Source organism: Hakea prostrata, chromosome 1 (genome assembly GCF_041222555.1).
Source record: "Hakea prostrata isolate BN-2017 chromosome 1, UWA_Hpros_2, whole genome shotgun sequence".
Lineage (NCBI taxonomy): Eukaryota > Viridiplantae > Streptophyta > Magnoliopsida > Proteales > Proteaceae > Hakea > Hakea prostrata.
This window is the reverse complement of record NC_142600.1, coordinates 72499588-72517254: the sequence shown is the minus strand read 5'-3', so window position 1 is coordinate 72517254 and position 17667 is coordinate 72499588. Positions and strand designations below refer to the sequence as shown.

General features: G+C 38.6%; 1 protein-coding gene across 3 annotated transcripts in view; it reads right to left on the bottom strand.

Moving 5' to 3' along the window:
- The window catches only part of LOC149029856 (Transducin/WD40 repeat-like superfamily protein), a 37395-nt gene that overhangs the window by 8888 nt on the left and 10840 nt on the right, over window positions 1-17667 (bottom strand). For all 3 annotated transcript variants that reach the window (XM_089142197.1, XM_089142199.1, XM_089142198.1), the window contains exons 4-5: window positions 5151-5220; window positions 3772-4581 (exon numbers count right to left, since the gene is read on the bottom strand). In XM_089142197.1, the coding sequence (XP_088998323.1) occupies window positions 3772-4581; window positions 5151-5220 (880 nt within the window). The remainder of the gene's footprint in view (window positions 1-3771; window positions 4582-5150; window positions 5221-17667) is intronic.

Below are 17667 nucleotides of genomic sequence, written 5' to 3'. Positions count from 1 at the left end.
ATCTGTAGCTTAGCAGTTGCCAAGGTGAAGCCTAGGCATCATTTAGGTGCTTAACAATCACATCATCTTCAGTGTATTTGCTTGCTGAGAAAATAAATGAGGATAAACTTAACTCCCTTTCTTTTGCAGGTATGCAAAATGAGTTGCAACTTGCAATTCGTTTGAAAAGGGCACTGTGAAACATAAAAGGGAAGTGGGGGCATTGGGGCACCAACTAGGTCACTATTGATTACCCAACCCACAAAACTCGCCAAAATGAGAACATAAGCACACAACTGGGAATCAGGCTCACTCGCCTAGAGGGCCATTAGTATGTCCACCATTGCCTAGTAATATAGTTCCGAATTAACGGCTAAACCAGTACTAACACAGAATTGGAAACAGAAACGTAAAGTTCCAGGTTTAAGTGAAAAATGAAATGGAAGGATAAGATCAAGCTACAAGTCAGATTGATTTCTCCTTTAAAGGCGCAAAACCTTGCTGAAATTTTAACGAGAGTCAACGTATAGATCATATAATATGAGCATTTCAAGTGACACAAAGAAGAGGGCAATTAAGCCAAATTAGAACTTGGCCTAACTATCCAGAATAGAAAATTATGAAACCCAACTAAAACTTGATGCATGATACTGAAATCAAATGAAATAGAGCAGTGTGTAAAGGTAACAGTTTCAGCATTCAAATCCGTAGAAACCAAACCTACCTGAAGTTGGATTGTAATGTAGCCAGCAGAATCAGGAACTGAAAACAGATTATGAAAGACAGACAGTATAGAGTGAAGTATACTGAAATCAGAACCTAAATCAGAGCTGTAACACCTTAAAAACCAGCAGTCTTAGTGAGGTAGTACTGGCTATAGCAGGAAGCAACAACGGACAAAATTGCAGTGAAATAAGTAACAGAACAATAACCAAATGAAATAACAGTAAGAACAATGGCACCTGAGGTTCCCACTACAAGTTGATGATTGGATTCACACCAATCACTCCATTCCAATAGGAAGAAACATTCTGAATCACAACAAACCAACAACAAAAGCCAAAGTTCATTGATCAAATTCATATAGATCTGATCCAACACCTTTCCTCTAGAACTAACCTAGGATTGATAGACATAAGTTTTGAACCTATGTTCCAAAGATTTATTTGGTAATGGGCCTACTCTGTGGGCCTAGAATAGGGGTACCAAATCTGAGGACGAAAATGGGCTAATTTATTAGTTTTTTTCGATGTTCCAGAGATTAAAATAGTCCAGCTCCTGGGTTAATTTAGGTCAGGACATTTAAGACTTTTCCTGGCACTAGTTAAGTAGGATTCATTCACTTTATGCAAGAACTGAAAGGGTAATGTTATGTTTATTTTGAAATTTATATTTCTAGTCCCATCAGGACCTGTAATTGGCCTAAGGCTCCCCTACTTAATACCTCATCATTGTCCATTAGACTAGAGTTGGATAATATTTGCTGTTGCAAAGCAGAATGCTGCCTTCTCCTGTGTGCAAGGTGCTTTGTCTAGTGTGAAAAATCTAGGCTGAAGCTTGGTGTTTAAAATTCAGTTTGCATGTTTCTTGGTGTTTAAGAGTCCAACTCAGTCTTCTATCTCATCCTACAGGCTGCTGAATTGAAGATCTTATCGACAGTGTGGTTAGCCTGCAAGTCCACCTGAAAATAAAAAAGTTAAAAAAAGCGCACCATTGTCAACAGCTCTTTTATGGAATACCAACACGTCCAAAAAAAAAGGGGCACATTTGCTGCCTTTGTTGTCAATTCTCACCTGTGTCTCAGTAGCTTTCTTTCTTAGTTTCTTCAGGGTGCCTTTTTATTGGTTTTACTGGTGAATCAGTAAGGGGCAGGTCTTGGCGCAATGGTTGGTGGACCACAGTTGTAGCCTGAGGTCAAGGCTTTGAAGCAGCCTCTCAGCAAAAATTGCTGGGTGTAAGGCTGTGTAGGAAAATTGCCACCTCCGAACTCTGCTTGTGCAGAAGCAGTTGGCACTGGGTTCACCCCTTTTTTTTTCAAGTGAATCAGTAAAAAGCTTGTGAAAATTTTCAGTTTCCTTCTCAGTGATGTGAGATTTCCTACATTTTCAGATTTGCTTTTCCAAAGCTGCTAGTTTTTCCCTTCATTTCTAGGTTTAGCTGAGCAAACTGTCAAGAAACCTTGATGAAATCCAGAATCACATGTAATAAGGGACCAAAGCACTAACCAGAGAAAATTAAATATAGTAGGCATAATACTAAACAGTCCTCAACTTGATGTACAGGAAAGATGAAAGTACTCAAAGGAGATGCAATCATAAATTCCACCTGATTTACCTACTGAATCCATAGCTACTGAATACCACAGTAGCAGTACTTCTCATTCCTCAGAAGTAACACACCTGAATCCACAGGCCAAAGACCTCACTATCTCTTTGCCAGATAAAACCAACACCCAAAAGATTGATTACCCAATAGCCCATAAAAACCCTCCAGTGATATCATTCGCAGCCTATACTTTATGCCTTCAGATTCTTCTTGGGAGACAAGAATGACAAATAAGAAGCTCAAATACAAAACCAATACCCCTCCTCTTCTGCCCTTAAACTCCAACATTTGTCTTCACAACACCCACTCACTCTCCAGAGGAACACAACAACTTTACTTGTTAAAACCAAAAATAGCAGAAAAGAGTCATAATAGAACTTAAATGGTTTTGTTGGGTGGAACAACACAAGTATGGTGGGAGTTCTTGGGAAGAAAAAGCAAGAAAGAAAAAGGAAAAAGAAGAGTGTATTGGTCACATGAAGGGTATATTCTTATTATATTTTGACCTGAATTCTTGTACCTGAATTGGAAGATGGACCCGCACCGACATATTTGGTGGGCAACCTGAATCACCCGTTTTGCGGAGATCTAAGGTGGAAGTGGAAGGCCATGGCCCACCATTGATCTTGGTCTGTGGAGGGGGCCGCCCCCACGGTATGATATGAACCGACTCGATGGGTGGACCCATTTACCCGATTAGAGTCTATATATATATATATGTATCTTATGTTTGCCTACCACTTATAATTGAGAGATTTGGGATTTTCAATTAGGTTTTTGGGTGAGAGTTCTCGTAACGCCATTCTTGGCGATTGGTTGTGAGATCTCCTTCTGTTCTTCTTCTACATAGTAGAAAACTCTTGTTCTTTGCCCATGGATGTAGCATACTATATCAATGTGAATCACGTCAAATCTCTGTATTTTAGTTTTTGTTTCTTTTTTGATTCTTTATTTCATGGTGTTTGTTATAACAATTTTTCATAAGAATGTAAATCTGCTCTTACCATCTGCAACTAACAGAATCACTTACAACTGGGTTTAGTAATCAATCAGCTTTGAAAACAGCGGATGTACACTTAAGTAGTGAAATTTGATGGGTGAAAATGGAATTACATATTACCTCTTGTCTAACACCATTGATGCTTATGCTGGAAGGAGGATTCCATAGATAATATAACCATCTCAAGTCACATTGTGCAGAAAGTTATAATTGCAAAACACATCTATAAAATCCAACCACTAAAGAGAACACAGAGATATGTAATAAATCAGTTGTTGAAGCTGCAGATGGGATAGCACCTAGCCCGAAATATCACCGTAAGCAAAAATACTGATTGATGGATAATGAGAGCCTTTTCTTATAAACAATGTCTAGCGTCCAACATGAGAGTTTCATGTGTATGAATGCATCGAAAGCTCTAAACAAAGAGGCAATAGGAGTAGAGTTCCCTAAGAAAGGTTACAAACCTTGTCAAGGTACTGAGCCAAGGGTTTTGGAGAACCACGCACAACCCTGATAAGAGTCATAAGAGATACCAGATGAACAGGTGAATCAGACGCAGTAGCCCAAATTTGGCTTTCTATTGCATTTAAAAACCCTGGCAAGTCAGCCATTGCTAAGCTTGGAAGAAGAACATCAACTAAAGTCTCTCGAATAGTAACAGGTACCGCTGGATCATGCATTGGTGAGTCACCAGATCCACCACTTAAAAACTCTATTTGGAAAACTATGTCCCCAATTAAATGGGATATTTCATGGCCAATGCAAGCCTTCCACGTGCCCTCCATTCCTTCTGCAAGGAGCTCTGCTGCAGTTGAACTGTATTTCTCATTTACGGCCATAGCCAACTTCATTAAAGACTGAATAACCAAATTGGCAAGGGTCGGCTTCACAAGGCTTGGATACCACATGGCCAATGCTGCAGCAACAATAATGTGAGATGCCATTGCATCTTGGCTAGCCCCCCCAACACAAGAAACCCAGTCTTGCAGTTCAAATGATTCCAGCCATGCAAGTATGCTAGACTCCTCAAGTTGTGAACAGCCCTCTGTTTCTTTAACCCATTCTGAATCCGACACGCTGCTTGTAGTTGTCACATCTCTAACTAAATTTCCATGCTCTTCTTCACCATTTGTAGAACTCGGAATTATTTCATGCTTAGTTGTTTTTGGACAACTTAATGGAAGTGGAACAGCCCTTGCAGCAGCACAGTGGAACAAGGAGCGTGCAGCCATGCGCACATGCTCACTTTCATCTTGCCAGAAACTCACCAAGAGCTGTAAAACAGATTGTATATCACATTCAGAAGTAAATCCAACAAAAGTTATTGATGGAAAGATCTTGCCCAAAAATGCAAACTATATCCTGATATCTAACTGCAAGTCTGCAACCATGAAAAACCAACTTGTGTTTGTCAAGAAATAGTAACCAATGGATACAGTACTCAACAGGACGTGCAACTGAATTAAAGGGGAAATACCTTCTAGGTGATTCATTATGGAAACTCAACAGAATGTAAGAACCACAGGGATAAAAAGAGAGAGATACCACAGACTGAATACATTTCTAAACATGGAGTATCGAAATTAACAAAAAAATACGTTCATAGTTTTACAATTTTTGTACAAGAACTGTGTCACTTCACAGGTCAACCTGCTAAAGAATGGAGTGATAAGCTCAAATGTGTAGGCCAAGTGAGGCCAATTGATGGTCATTGGATGGGTTTCAAAGATAATAGCAAAATTTTAGTCAATAATCCTACCATCAAGTGAAATTATCCCTTTACCAGGGGAAAAAAAGTGAAATTATCCAATGCATCATATTTCTTTAATGCACAAGTTAAAACCTGGAGTAGAGGCGGATTTATATCTGGTACTTTCTCAGCAAAATTGCGAGTATAGAATGCAGCCAAAGCACTGCAAAACAGATGGGAGAAAAAATCAGACAAACAGAAAGACGGAAGCCCAAAATGGCTGGAGAATCATGCACAAATTAACACAGGCAACAAGTCTACAACCTAAGACTGGTAGTTTCAGTTGCTGGAAAAGCAGAGAATTTATACTAAAGGAATATATGCCATGGACAAAAGGACAGTAACTTCCCTATTCTGCCACACAAGGCCACAGATACAGGGTTTGGCAAGAAAAGCATTCAAAAACCAGGTGAGCTTAGATAACAAAAAGTCAGTCGAGTGAGACAATCCTGGGTACCTTCACCAGGTTTTGAATCCAGAGAAAAGTCTCAAAAAATAAAGAACTAGTAGGACTTTGCATATAGCCACTACATATCATTGGAAAGTGTTGTATATGGGTGCAAATGTAGATTTGTAATATTGTGTTGTAAGAGTACCTTATTTTTGTTTTCATTCTAGAATGTTCACCATCATACTATAAACAAAAAGGTAATTGTGCTTCTCTCTTTGTTCTTCCCTACTACCACCACACACCACTACATCTAGCCGTTCTGCCACCTACAACCCCCCCCCCCTTCCTCTACAATCCTCTCAGTGGCTCCCTCTCCTCTTCTAGAGTTACTACAGAGCAGAAAGAGGAGGCATCCATCATCACTTCCCACACGGTGGCTCCCTCTCCTCTTCTAGAGTTACTACAGGGCAGAAAGAGGAGGCATCTATCATCACTACCCATAATAGCTTCTTTTTAATCCACCAAGGGATCTTTTTCCCCTCCTTTGACTAGAACAGCTGCATCATTATGGATAAAAAGACCTGGTGCATTTTTTCTTCATATTCTTCTTCATGGGATTGGTTTGTACATTGATTTTGTATTCCCTTGTGCAGGTTTCCCAGGAACAAACCTATTTGTATGTTGGTGACTCTCGGGACCAATGCCTGCATTTCTTCACAGAAGCTTTATCAAATTTCAGAGCCTAGGGCCTTACTTCTGTCTCCCTTCAAGCCATTGCTTTGCCCGTCTGCAGCCTGGTTCTTTCTTTTCTTTTCTGCTTTTCCTTTTTTCTCTCCTGGGGCCTTATGGCTCTTTCCCCATTATTTATGAATTCATACACTCACCCAAAATATGTTCAATGCCAATCCCTGCTCAACTGATTTCTGGAGACATCTACAAACTTTTGCGAGTAAAAAGCAACGCACTCTATTATGACAAGGAAATTTGAAATCTCTTCTATGTAAATGGTCACATTTGTTCTGTATTTCTAATATCTTCTATGGATTTTATGGGTAACTTACTGGAGATGCAGCAAGCACTCAACCTCTGGAACAAGTCTAGCCTTGAATCAGTCAATCAATGCCATCAAGCTTCTGGTTCATTGTGAAGACCTGCTTAAAAGCAAGGGTTAAAATTTTCATTTCATTTTGGTGTCTCAACAGACCAAAATACTTAAGTTTCAACGAAACTTAGCAGAAATGCTGTATAATTCATCAAGTTTCGATGGGTCATTACTCATTGCCGCAGGTTTTAGGCTGTAAACAATTCCAGAAGCTGTTACAGTCCCAGGTAGAAAGAAGAAGAAAGAGAGAACAATTGGAGAATAGGGCTGCTCAATAGAATCTATCATCATCATACAAGCCAACACATTTATAATATACCAAAATAGAATTACACAAGGAATATAACTCCCAACTCTTATCTAATAAAGCCTAAAGCTAAACAAGAAACTCACTTAGACTAGGACACAAATTTAAAAAACCTAAAGCAACAAGAAAACCATGATAGGGGGACTACTATCATCTATTTCATATTCATATCTCATACCTCTAACATAGGCTAAACTAAGGCTAAAAATTCATGGAAACACTATTTTAGGGTATATACACACATTTAAATGACCACACTACAAAAATAGTTGCCTAAATTGGTAATTTGGATTCACACCTTGGATTTATAACATATGGTTGACCCTAATGTCTAATTGCACATTCACACATGATTTAAATACGAAAGAACAAAAATAAGCATCTTAAAAAAGTAAAGACGTAAATTTGGCCCCGCTCTAGATGCCCCAATGGTTTTTCTTGAGAGTGGTCTTGGATCCTGAAAGCATTTTTAGGCTCCTCTATTTATGATCGGGTTGTTAAGTTGGTCTTCAATGCTACATCAACCACCTATGGTGGGAGTGTAACCTTAGGAGATGGACTTCCGAATCTAGGCCACTAGACATGATTTGGAAAGCCATCTATTTTGACGTCTCCTCCAGGCTCTAGCTTATTTCCCACCCACCCCTGTTTCAGATAGGTCTAGCTGTCTACGTTCTCCCCTCCAGCCCCACACTTACTGGCTGGTTGTTGCTCCTCAGTCCTCCCCCCTTTCGCCCCTGTGTACATTCTCTTCTTTCCCCTCTTGGGGCTTTAATGATATTTATTTATTCATTCCCCCCCCACCCCCACCCCCAACAAAAAGAAGAGAAAAAAAAAAAAAAAAAAAAAGAAGAAGACGTAACTCATTCAAAATATTGTCAAACTCTCATAATAATGAGGTACATAATTTTTGGGGAGATCATAATTTATACTCTCCTACAGTCCAGATACAAGACTTCAGTAATTAGTAAATACTAATAATAGCTATTATTTCATCAAGGACCGATCTCACTAAAAGTCCAAGTCCAATGGAGCCGATCTGCATTGTTCTCTAGGTGTAGAACATATGAATGCCATATCATAGTTTATGACAAAAAGAAACAAATATTGTTGTTGAAGTATATGTAAATTTGGTAGTTTGACTGTTCACGTTACTGTTCATGTGAACAGTGTTTTTACTATTCACGTGAACAGTAAAAACAGCTTTTACTGTTCACGTGAACAGTATTATGCTATTGTTTTTATTATATTTTCTATTTTTAATGTGGGAGTCTTGCTACATAAGTTTTGGGAGTTTTTAGAAAGTATAGTTTCTATTTTGGTGGTAGTTTCTATTTTCAGAACTTTCTATTTTAGGAGCTAGGAAGTTACTAAAGTTGTAATTTTTTGTTTCCTTTTTCTAGAGGACAATTACTTGTCTCTCAAGTTGTATTAGATTCATTAGAAGCTATAAATAAAAGGGCTCTGTGATTCTAGACTCTTAAGCAAGAATCACAGGCCTCTTCTACGGGTTCTTCATCTCTCTTCTCTTCTTCTTTTTCTCTCTTTTCTTTGTTCAAGTTCAGCTGCTGTTTTGATTATTTAATGCTTGTTTTCTAACATGGCATCAGAGCAAGTTTAATCAACTCAGGGACTGTTTTCTCTCTCTTGGCGGCCCAGTTTTTTTTCTTCTTCTTTTCTTTTCCTTTTTCTTATCTAGGGCAGCCCCAACCTTCGCTGCAGTAATTGTGCATGGCTGTCCTTCTTCTTTAACTTTTGAAGCACCAAGTATCTATGTATTAATACTACAAAAAGGCACTAAGCTTTTTGGGGATATGTCTACCTATTTGATTCAACTGAGGCTGCTACTACCTTTTTTTTGTGTGCAAATCTGGTTCAATCTCTATCTTGATGTCTTGGGTTCCTCTTGATTCTTACAAAGATATGCCCATAATTCGTATTGCAAGACCTAAGTATTGTCTTCCATTGTTTGTGCTATAAGTTTAGTTGCAAGTCGTATACTAGTACCCCTGTTTCATTGAATTTCTCTCTTCGGAAAAATTATGCTGCTACCTTTTTGCTTTACTACTTCTTCCTTTGTTTATTTCAAAATCAAGTTTAGCCTTCTTTTTATCTAATACTTCTACAAAGACCTAGAGGACTATTTTTCCTTCATATCGAGATCTGTTAGAGTTTCAAATCTGCGGTTTGCTGCTATGGTCCGAGATTTGATCTTATCTCTCTTTGCATTGTTATTACACTTCTTCCGGTGGATTGCTGCCGACTCTTTTTGAGATTCCAAGCTGGTTCAATATATTTTTTTCCTGATCTAATTTGCTCCTGCCCAAGGGTTAGCGGTGGTCCATAATTTTTTTTCCCCTTGGTGCCCCAAGACTTTGTCCTTTGAGACGATTTTCGGCTGATTGATCAGCTTTACTGGTGAATAATGCACTGCTCTGTGGCTGCTACTTTTCCTTCTTGGGTTTCTTTTGTGCTCATACTTTAAGATGCTTGTCACTGGTCATCATTAATTGTCCACGTGTAATGCTACACGTGAGGGGGAGAATGGTACCTTATTCTATATCCACTCAAGATGTGCTAATGGATATTATTTGTGAAGATCTTTGCCCTCAACTTATGGTATTCTACAACAATATCATTACCTATCTTTATCTATATTGCCCTTTTACCTACCTACTTGATTTGTAGTTACCCATACTACCTTACCTACTTGGTCTGCAATAACCCATACTGTCTTTTACCTTACCTACTTGGTCTGCAGTAACCCATACTGTCTTTTACCTTACCTACTTGGTCCGCAGTAACCCATATTGTTTTTTACCTTACCTACTTGGTCCGCGGTAACCCATACTGTTTTTTACCTTACCTACTTGGTCCGAAGTAACCCATACTGTTTTTTACCTTACCTACTTGATTCATAGTAACCCATACTATCCTTTACCTTACCTACTTGGTCACAGTAACCCATACTGTCCTTTACCTACCTACTTGGTCTGTAGTATCCCATACTACGTTACCAACTTGGTCCACAATAATCAATATTGTCTCTTACCTACCCATACTTTACCGGTTACTTGCCTTCTTGTGAAGCATTTATATGGACATTGGAGTTGCAATTTTGAAGATTTAGCGTGGATATTTCTCCCTACTACCGGCATTACGTGGATAATGTTTTTTGCCTACCTACTACTTGCGTTCTTGTGAAGCATTTATATGGACTTTGGAGTTACAATTTTGAAGATCTAGTGTGGATATTTTCCCTACTACCGGCATTATATGGATAGTGTCTTTGATCCTGCTATACTTATGGACTTTGTTCGTCTTCAACATCGTCGATTGTTCTCAATATTGGATGATTCTATTGACATGAAGAATTAAAGTTTTTTTTATTATCTCCTGGGTGAAGTTTTCTCAGTGTTTATCAACATCTGCAATTGTTACACGATTCAAGATTGGTGTTACTTTTCAAGTTTATTCTTATAGTGCAAGCTGAAGTTTTCTTTGTGTACACTCCAGCTGAGGGGAGTGTTGAGTATATGTAAATTTGGTAGTTTGACGTTCCGTTCTTTCATGTGAACAGTGTTTTTACTATTCACGTGAACAGTAAAAACAGCTTTTACTGTTCACGTGAACAGTATTATGCTATTGTTTTTATTATATTTTCTATTTTTAATGTGGGAGTCTTGCTACATAAGTTTTGGGAGTTTTTAGAAAGTATAGTTTCTATTTTGGTGGTAGTTTCTATTTTCAGAACTTTCTATTTTAGGAGCTAGGAAGTTACTAAAGTTGTAATTTTTTGTTTCCTTTTTCTAGAGGACAATTACTTGTCTCTCAAGTTGTATTAGATTCATTAGAAGCTATAAATAAAAGGGCTCTGTGATTCTAGACTCTTAAGCAAGAATCACAGGCCTCTTCTACGGGTTCTTCATCTCTCTTCTCTTCTTCTTTTTCTCTCTTTTCTTTGTTCAAGTTCAGCTGCTGTTTTGATTATTTAATGCTTGTTTTCTAACAATTGTCATCCACATTCCACAATCAACATGTAGTTTGCATCGTCAACATACTGAAGGTAACCTATCTTGGGATATGGTTTACTAAACCATGAAGAAAACCCACACGCCTTTTCCCCCCGTGTACATTCTCTAATCTCTTCTTTCCCCTTCTTGAGGCTTTAATGATATTAACTTATTCGTCCCACAAAAAAAAAAGTCGACATACTGAAGGTAACCTATCCTGGGATATGCTTTACCAAACTATGAAGAAACCCACAAATCCATTGTTATACAAGTCACACAATGCCAGTGGTAGCATATATGGCTGAGGGTTGAGTAGCATAAGATGTCATCCACAAAAGACAATCCAATACATCCTGTGTCAAAGAATAGGCAATAGGCAGAGAAGAGAACAAGCAATAAGCAAGAGAAGAAGAAGACGAAAGATTGGAGCCCTTACATGAATTGTAAGGCTCCAATAAACATCACTTTTATTTATAGGAGCCATCAGTTATCGTCCTAATAAGGAAATAATAAAAGATAGAACAAAAGATTGACTCAGATGAGGAAACTAGGACTCTTGAGTTAGCACCTGGCTCTAACTCAAGATTTCCATCTTTCCCTTTCATTCCATTTTTGCCCCTAACTACTAACATTCCCCCTTAAGCTAGAGCATATATATTAAACATTCCCAGTTTGATACAAATATAATCAACCCTAGCAGCCCCTAAAGATTTTGTGAACAAATCTGCAAATTGCTCTCCTGTACGAACATGTTACAGAGAAATTAACAGTTGATGTAGCTTCTCACGCACAAAGTGGCAATCAACGTCACTATGTTTTGTCCGTTAATGAAACATAGGATTCATAGCTATGTGGATAGCCGCCTGATTATCACACCATATCGTCATAGATGAATCATCATTGAAGCTAAGCTCTCTTAACACTTGTCTAATCCATATCAACTAACAAGTGACCCCTTCCATAACCCTATACTCAAGACTCTGTGCTTGACCTAGCCACCACAGTCTATTTCTTACTCTTTCATGATACAAGGTTGCCACCAATCAGAGCGTAGTAGCCCATGTTTAACCCAATCTGCTCAGAAAAACCCTTATACTTCTATGACCAGTATCTTTGTAAGACAAAACATGGCCAAGAGCCTTCTTTATAAACGTCAATATCCGTAAAACTACATCCCAATGAGAAGTTCAAGAAGCAAAAAAAAAAAGAGTCACCACACTAACTAAAAAGAAAATCCCAGGTCGAGTCATAGTAAGAATTCAATTTCAAGAAACGCCATTGATCTCTCTCTGGATCATCAAGAACATCTCCATCTTCCAGCATAAGATTACGTTTGGATCAATACAGTGTCTAAAGGTTTAGACCCAAGCATCATTGTTTCTATCACTAGGTCAATCACATACTTTCATTATGACAAAAGATCCCTTTCCTACACTGAGCAACTTCTATACCCAAAAAGTACTTAAGTCTTCCCAGTCTTTAGTTTAGAATTATTATTGCAAATATATCTTCAATTTATCAATCCCTAAATAATTATCTCCAGTAATAATAATGGTATGAACATAAAAAAACAAAGGGACAAACTTTCAATACTAGAGCAGCAGAAAAATACTAGATAGTCACTGTCACAACGAGTAAGCCCAAAATCAAGTACAACAGAAGTAAACTAGCCAAACCATGCCAAAGAAAAATACTAAATTGTTTCTTGCCATACAGAAACTTCTTCAAATGACACACCATACCACTCTCCCCTAAAATAACAAATCGAGGAGGTTGTTTTATACTTTTATATAACTTCCTCATAGAGATCACCATTGATATAAGGGCCAATGGAACATAGTAGCTAAAAAAGTCAAGATCCTATAAGAGAACAGGTAGAGAAGAGAAGAGCGATAGTCAAGAGATGAAGAAAAAGAAGAATTGGAACCTCTAGAGGCCTTTCATGAATTGTAAGGCTCCAATAAACATCACTTTTATTTATAGAGAGACATATGGCTACAGCCCTAAAGTCCTAACAAGGAAATACTAAAAAACAAAATAAAAGACTGACCCTAACTAGGAAATCAAGACTCTCGAGTTAGCGCCTAGTGTTAACTCAAGAATCCATCTTTCCCTTCCTTCCATTAAACATTTTTGCTGCCCCTGACTACTAACACATCACATTAAGTAAAGTCATACTCAATTATTGAGATTTCCGAATTTTCTGGGATTTCGAGTTGAAAACACCAGAATTTTCTAGATTTTGAACCTAAATACAATATCTTTTTCAATTTGAATGGCTAATTATTTCTGCCATACCAAACTACTTGAAATATACGAAATTTCAATAAACCAAATTTCATCAAGTTCTTGAACTATGTTTTGCAATTAGCAGTCTTCTTGTGAGGAGGATGACTCACAAGATCCCATATATCATTTTCTGCAAGGCCTGCATCTCCTCCACTCATGGTTCCTCGTGTCGGCGATATATCGCTGACATGGGGCAAAAAATTGACGTGTCGCTGGGGGGCAACACGACACCCCCCAGCGACACCGAATTTACCTTTTGTCGGCGATATATACCTTTTCTCGGCGATATATCGCCAACGGTCGATATTTTGACCGTTAGCAATATATCGCCGACTTCTGGAGATAAATAGGGAAAGTCGGGCGAATTTCGCCCGAATTTCCCACTCGATTTTTGTTGAATTTCTCTCTCTTCTCTCACTTCTCCAGAGCTTCTCTCTCTCATTTTTCGCACTTTTCACCATATTTTGGTCCGATCTTTGACATTTACGAGTACATCTTGCTTCCTTATTGCCAGATATCACGTTGTTTCTGTCGATCAGGAGTCGTTTCGCACAGATCTGGGAGTTTTTTCGTCAAACAGGTAACCATTCTCCTCCAAGTAATTTTTGACAAAATGCATGCTATAATGATGTTGGATGATTTTGAAATTAATACCATGAGCCGATCTACGATTTCACAGAGTCGGAATTTTTTTTCACAAAGTATTTTATTTTTTTATTTTTGTGAGTAAAAAATTATATTTTGATTATCTTGTATGATTACTTTTTAAGTGATACAGTGGTTGTATGATGATAGAAAAAACATATGTGGAACTCCGTGAGCCGATCTACAAACTCACGGAGTCGAAATATTTTTTGACCCAATAAATAATTATTTTATTTTTCAAAAAATATTAAAATATTAATAAAAATATCAATAATTATGAAAAATGGAAAAAATAGGGGAAAATGGGGGAAATTGTTTTGAAAATTATGGAATAATTATGTAAGTATTTTTCAACTGTTGGTTGTGTTGCCCATGTGGCTTCATCGCCGGTTTTGATATGGGCAGCCTATTTTTTTTGCCGAGAAAATTGTAAAAATTCATTTTGTATTTAAAAATAAGATGAAGAATTGCCAATTAATACTTAATAGATACTTATACAGTATGCACTTATGCAGTTATGCTTAGGTATATCAGTACAGGATTACATATTTATATCATACATGCAATATTCATAATTTCACATATGATTGTTTATTTGTGTATAAAAAATTATAATGATGTTGTTAATGTTATTTGAATGCAACAGTCATCATGTCTGCTAGTGGGAGTCAGAGGGGAACTGGGTCTTCCCAGGGTGGACGGGGACAGACACAGCCACAAGGACAGCTCGAGAGACCAGCAGTAGGAGGGAGGACTGACCCAGCATGGCAATACTGTGTGGCTATTGATGGAGACAAAAATAAAACAGAGTGTAATTTTTGTCACAAAAGAATATACTCAAGTGGCATCAGTAGGTTCAAGGGTCACATCACTAGGAGTTCAAAGGATGTGATTACATGCACAAAGGCCCATCCAGATGTAATCAAGGCACTCAGGGATTTACAAAAACAGAAGGGGAAGAAGAAAGATGATCGGAGGAAAGTCAACAGAGCACTAAATGATGCAGTGCGGGGACGGTCATCATACTTGGATGATTCAGATGATGATAGGGATGTTGATCCTGTTGATGTGGACAGAGATCAGGAGGAGAGGGATATGCGGCGGGCCATGGCAAAGAGCAGACGATTGCACCATCAAGAGCAGGATATGGCCAGAGCTAGAGCTACAGGAGCTGGTCCCTCTAAGGCTGCAGGGGCTAGACCTTCTGATTATGGGGGGAGGGGTGGTGTATTTGGCATGTTTGGCAGATCACAGAGTTAGCGGGCCCCTCTTACATTAGGTTCAGACCGTTTAGTGCTATGGCAACCATCTGATTATCCACGCCGTCAAGACTCGATCATGGAGCAGGATCCTGATACATTCAGGAGAAAAGGGGCCAAGCAGCCCAAGATATCTGGTGCATGGAAAGGTATGGCAAAGAAGGTAAAAAAAGCAATGTCAAAGTGGCTTTATTACAATCACATCCCAGCAAACACAGCATAGGGTCCATACTATAGGAATATGATTGATACTATTGCAGCGGCAGGCCCTAGATATGATGGTCCCAACCCTACAGAGTTGATGACCACCCTCCTTCAAGAGGAGAAGCAAGAGCTGCATGAGTATATTGGTAGTATGAAACCCTTTTGGGATACTTATGGATGCACCATCATGTCTGATGAATGGACCGGCCCGACGAGAAAGTCCATCATCAACTTCATAGTATACTGTGATTGGAGAATTGTCTTCTTGAAATCAGTGGATGCTACTAGTCATATGAAATACCACAGATATATCATGGGTAGGGATGTCAACGGTGCGGGTTGGGGCAGTTTCTGGCTGGGCCTAACGGTTTCAAGCTAAAAAACACTCAGCCCAAACACGGCCTCGTTAGCAAAATAATGGTTTCGGGCTGGTTTCGGGCCATGCAGTTTGGGTTCGGGCTAACTAACGGTTTGGGCTAATGGTCTATACTCGGGTTGACTAATGGTTTGGGCTAATAATTTATGGTATGTAAGAAAAATATTTATTTAATTTAAACAAATTTTGTACATTCAATTGGACATTCATACTTAATCCTTCTAATTGTCTCTTATAAGTAGTAGAATGACTATGTGATCTTTGAATTTATGCTCAATTTTTTAGATAGTCTATATCAATTACCTAATGGTAATATCATTATTCAAACAATTTAATATTAAACTATATAACGGGATGTAAAACGGGTTATAACGGGTGGCAGTTTGGGTTCGGGTTGGTGCGAGCTCTGCTACCCTCAGCCCAATTACGGCCCATTAAGGATTGGTTTGGGCTATAATGGGCCGGTTCGGTTCGGTTTTAACGGTTCCGGGCTGCAAATTGACACCCCTAATCATGGATCTCTTGCAGGATGTGATCGAGGAGGTTGGTAGGAAAAATGTGGTGCAAATTGTCACTGACAATGGCTCCAACTTTAAGAAGGCCGGTGAAGTGTTGATGGCTTCACCTAATTATCATCTTTGGTGGACGCCTTGTGCAGCACATTCAATTGACCTAATGCTGAAGGACATTGGAAAAATCAGCATTGTCCACAACACCGTTGAGAGGGCAAGACAGGTAACCAACTTCATCTACAATCATAACGCTGCTTTGGCAATGATGAGGAGATCATGTGGAGGTGAGTTGGTGTGACATGGTCCGACACGATTTGCGACGAATTTCGTCGCCTTGAGCAGCATGCAAGATAAGAAGTCGGGCCTCAGATCCATGTTTGCATCGCAAGAGTGGTTTGATCGGGCTGGATCCAAGTAAGATAACTATCTACTATTTCATCTTATAAATTATTATATTTATATTATGAGTTTATGATTATCTTGTATGATATCTACTTTCTATTGACTTAATCAGTTTGTGATAATTCAGCACGGCCAACGGGCGCAAGGCATAGTACACAATATCATCTGATGATTTCTGGAGATGTGTTACTATGGTGTTGCAGACCATAGATCCTATTGTAAAGGTCTTGCGTATGGTGGACTCTTCCTTGAGGGGACCCACTATGCCCCACTTGTATGCATCCCTTGAGCGTATGAAGGATGCTATAAAGGCAGCAAACCCTAGAGGACATCGGGCTTTCTTAGATATTGTCGATGCACGATGGACAGCTCATCTGATGCATCCTTTGTACAGGGCCGGTAAGTAAATATTCTGGGTTGTTGACTCGTAGTTGTAGACTTGTGGGCTTGTAGCATTGTAGGTATTGGTAGTTGGTACTAATTTTAAGCTTTTTTAATTATGCAGTCTATTTTCTAAACCCTAAATATCAATATAGTCAACATTTAGGGTTGGACACAAACCTGTTGGATGCCCTGTTACAGGTGATAACAAAGTTGGAGCCAAATGTGATGCTCCAATCATTTTGCCACAATGAGGTGAGACATTGGGAATTTCAAACGATTAGTGGGTTGTATTTATGTTTAAATAATTTAGCTAACCAATCAATACTAATGATTGTATTATTGCAGATCAAGTTGTTTAGGGATGCATTTGGGTCTTTTAGTGGAGATTTTGTTGTACGGGGCAGAGAAACCAATGATCCAGGTTAGATACTTATATAGTTAGATCCTTAGATGCATAAATGCATTATTATTATTATTATAATTTATAAATAAGTTATAAGTTATGAGAATCTAACTTAATGTTTTTGTGATAATGCAGCTGAATGGTGGTATCTCTATGGCAACAGTGCATCAAACCTTCGGAGATTGGCGATCAGGATCTTGTCTCAGACTTGCTCTGCTTCTGGATGTGAGAGGAATTGGAGTACATTCAGCATGATCCACTCCAAGAGGAGGAACCGGTTGGCAAGCCAGTGTCTAAATGATCTTGTATTTATTCACTATAAT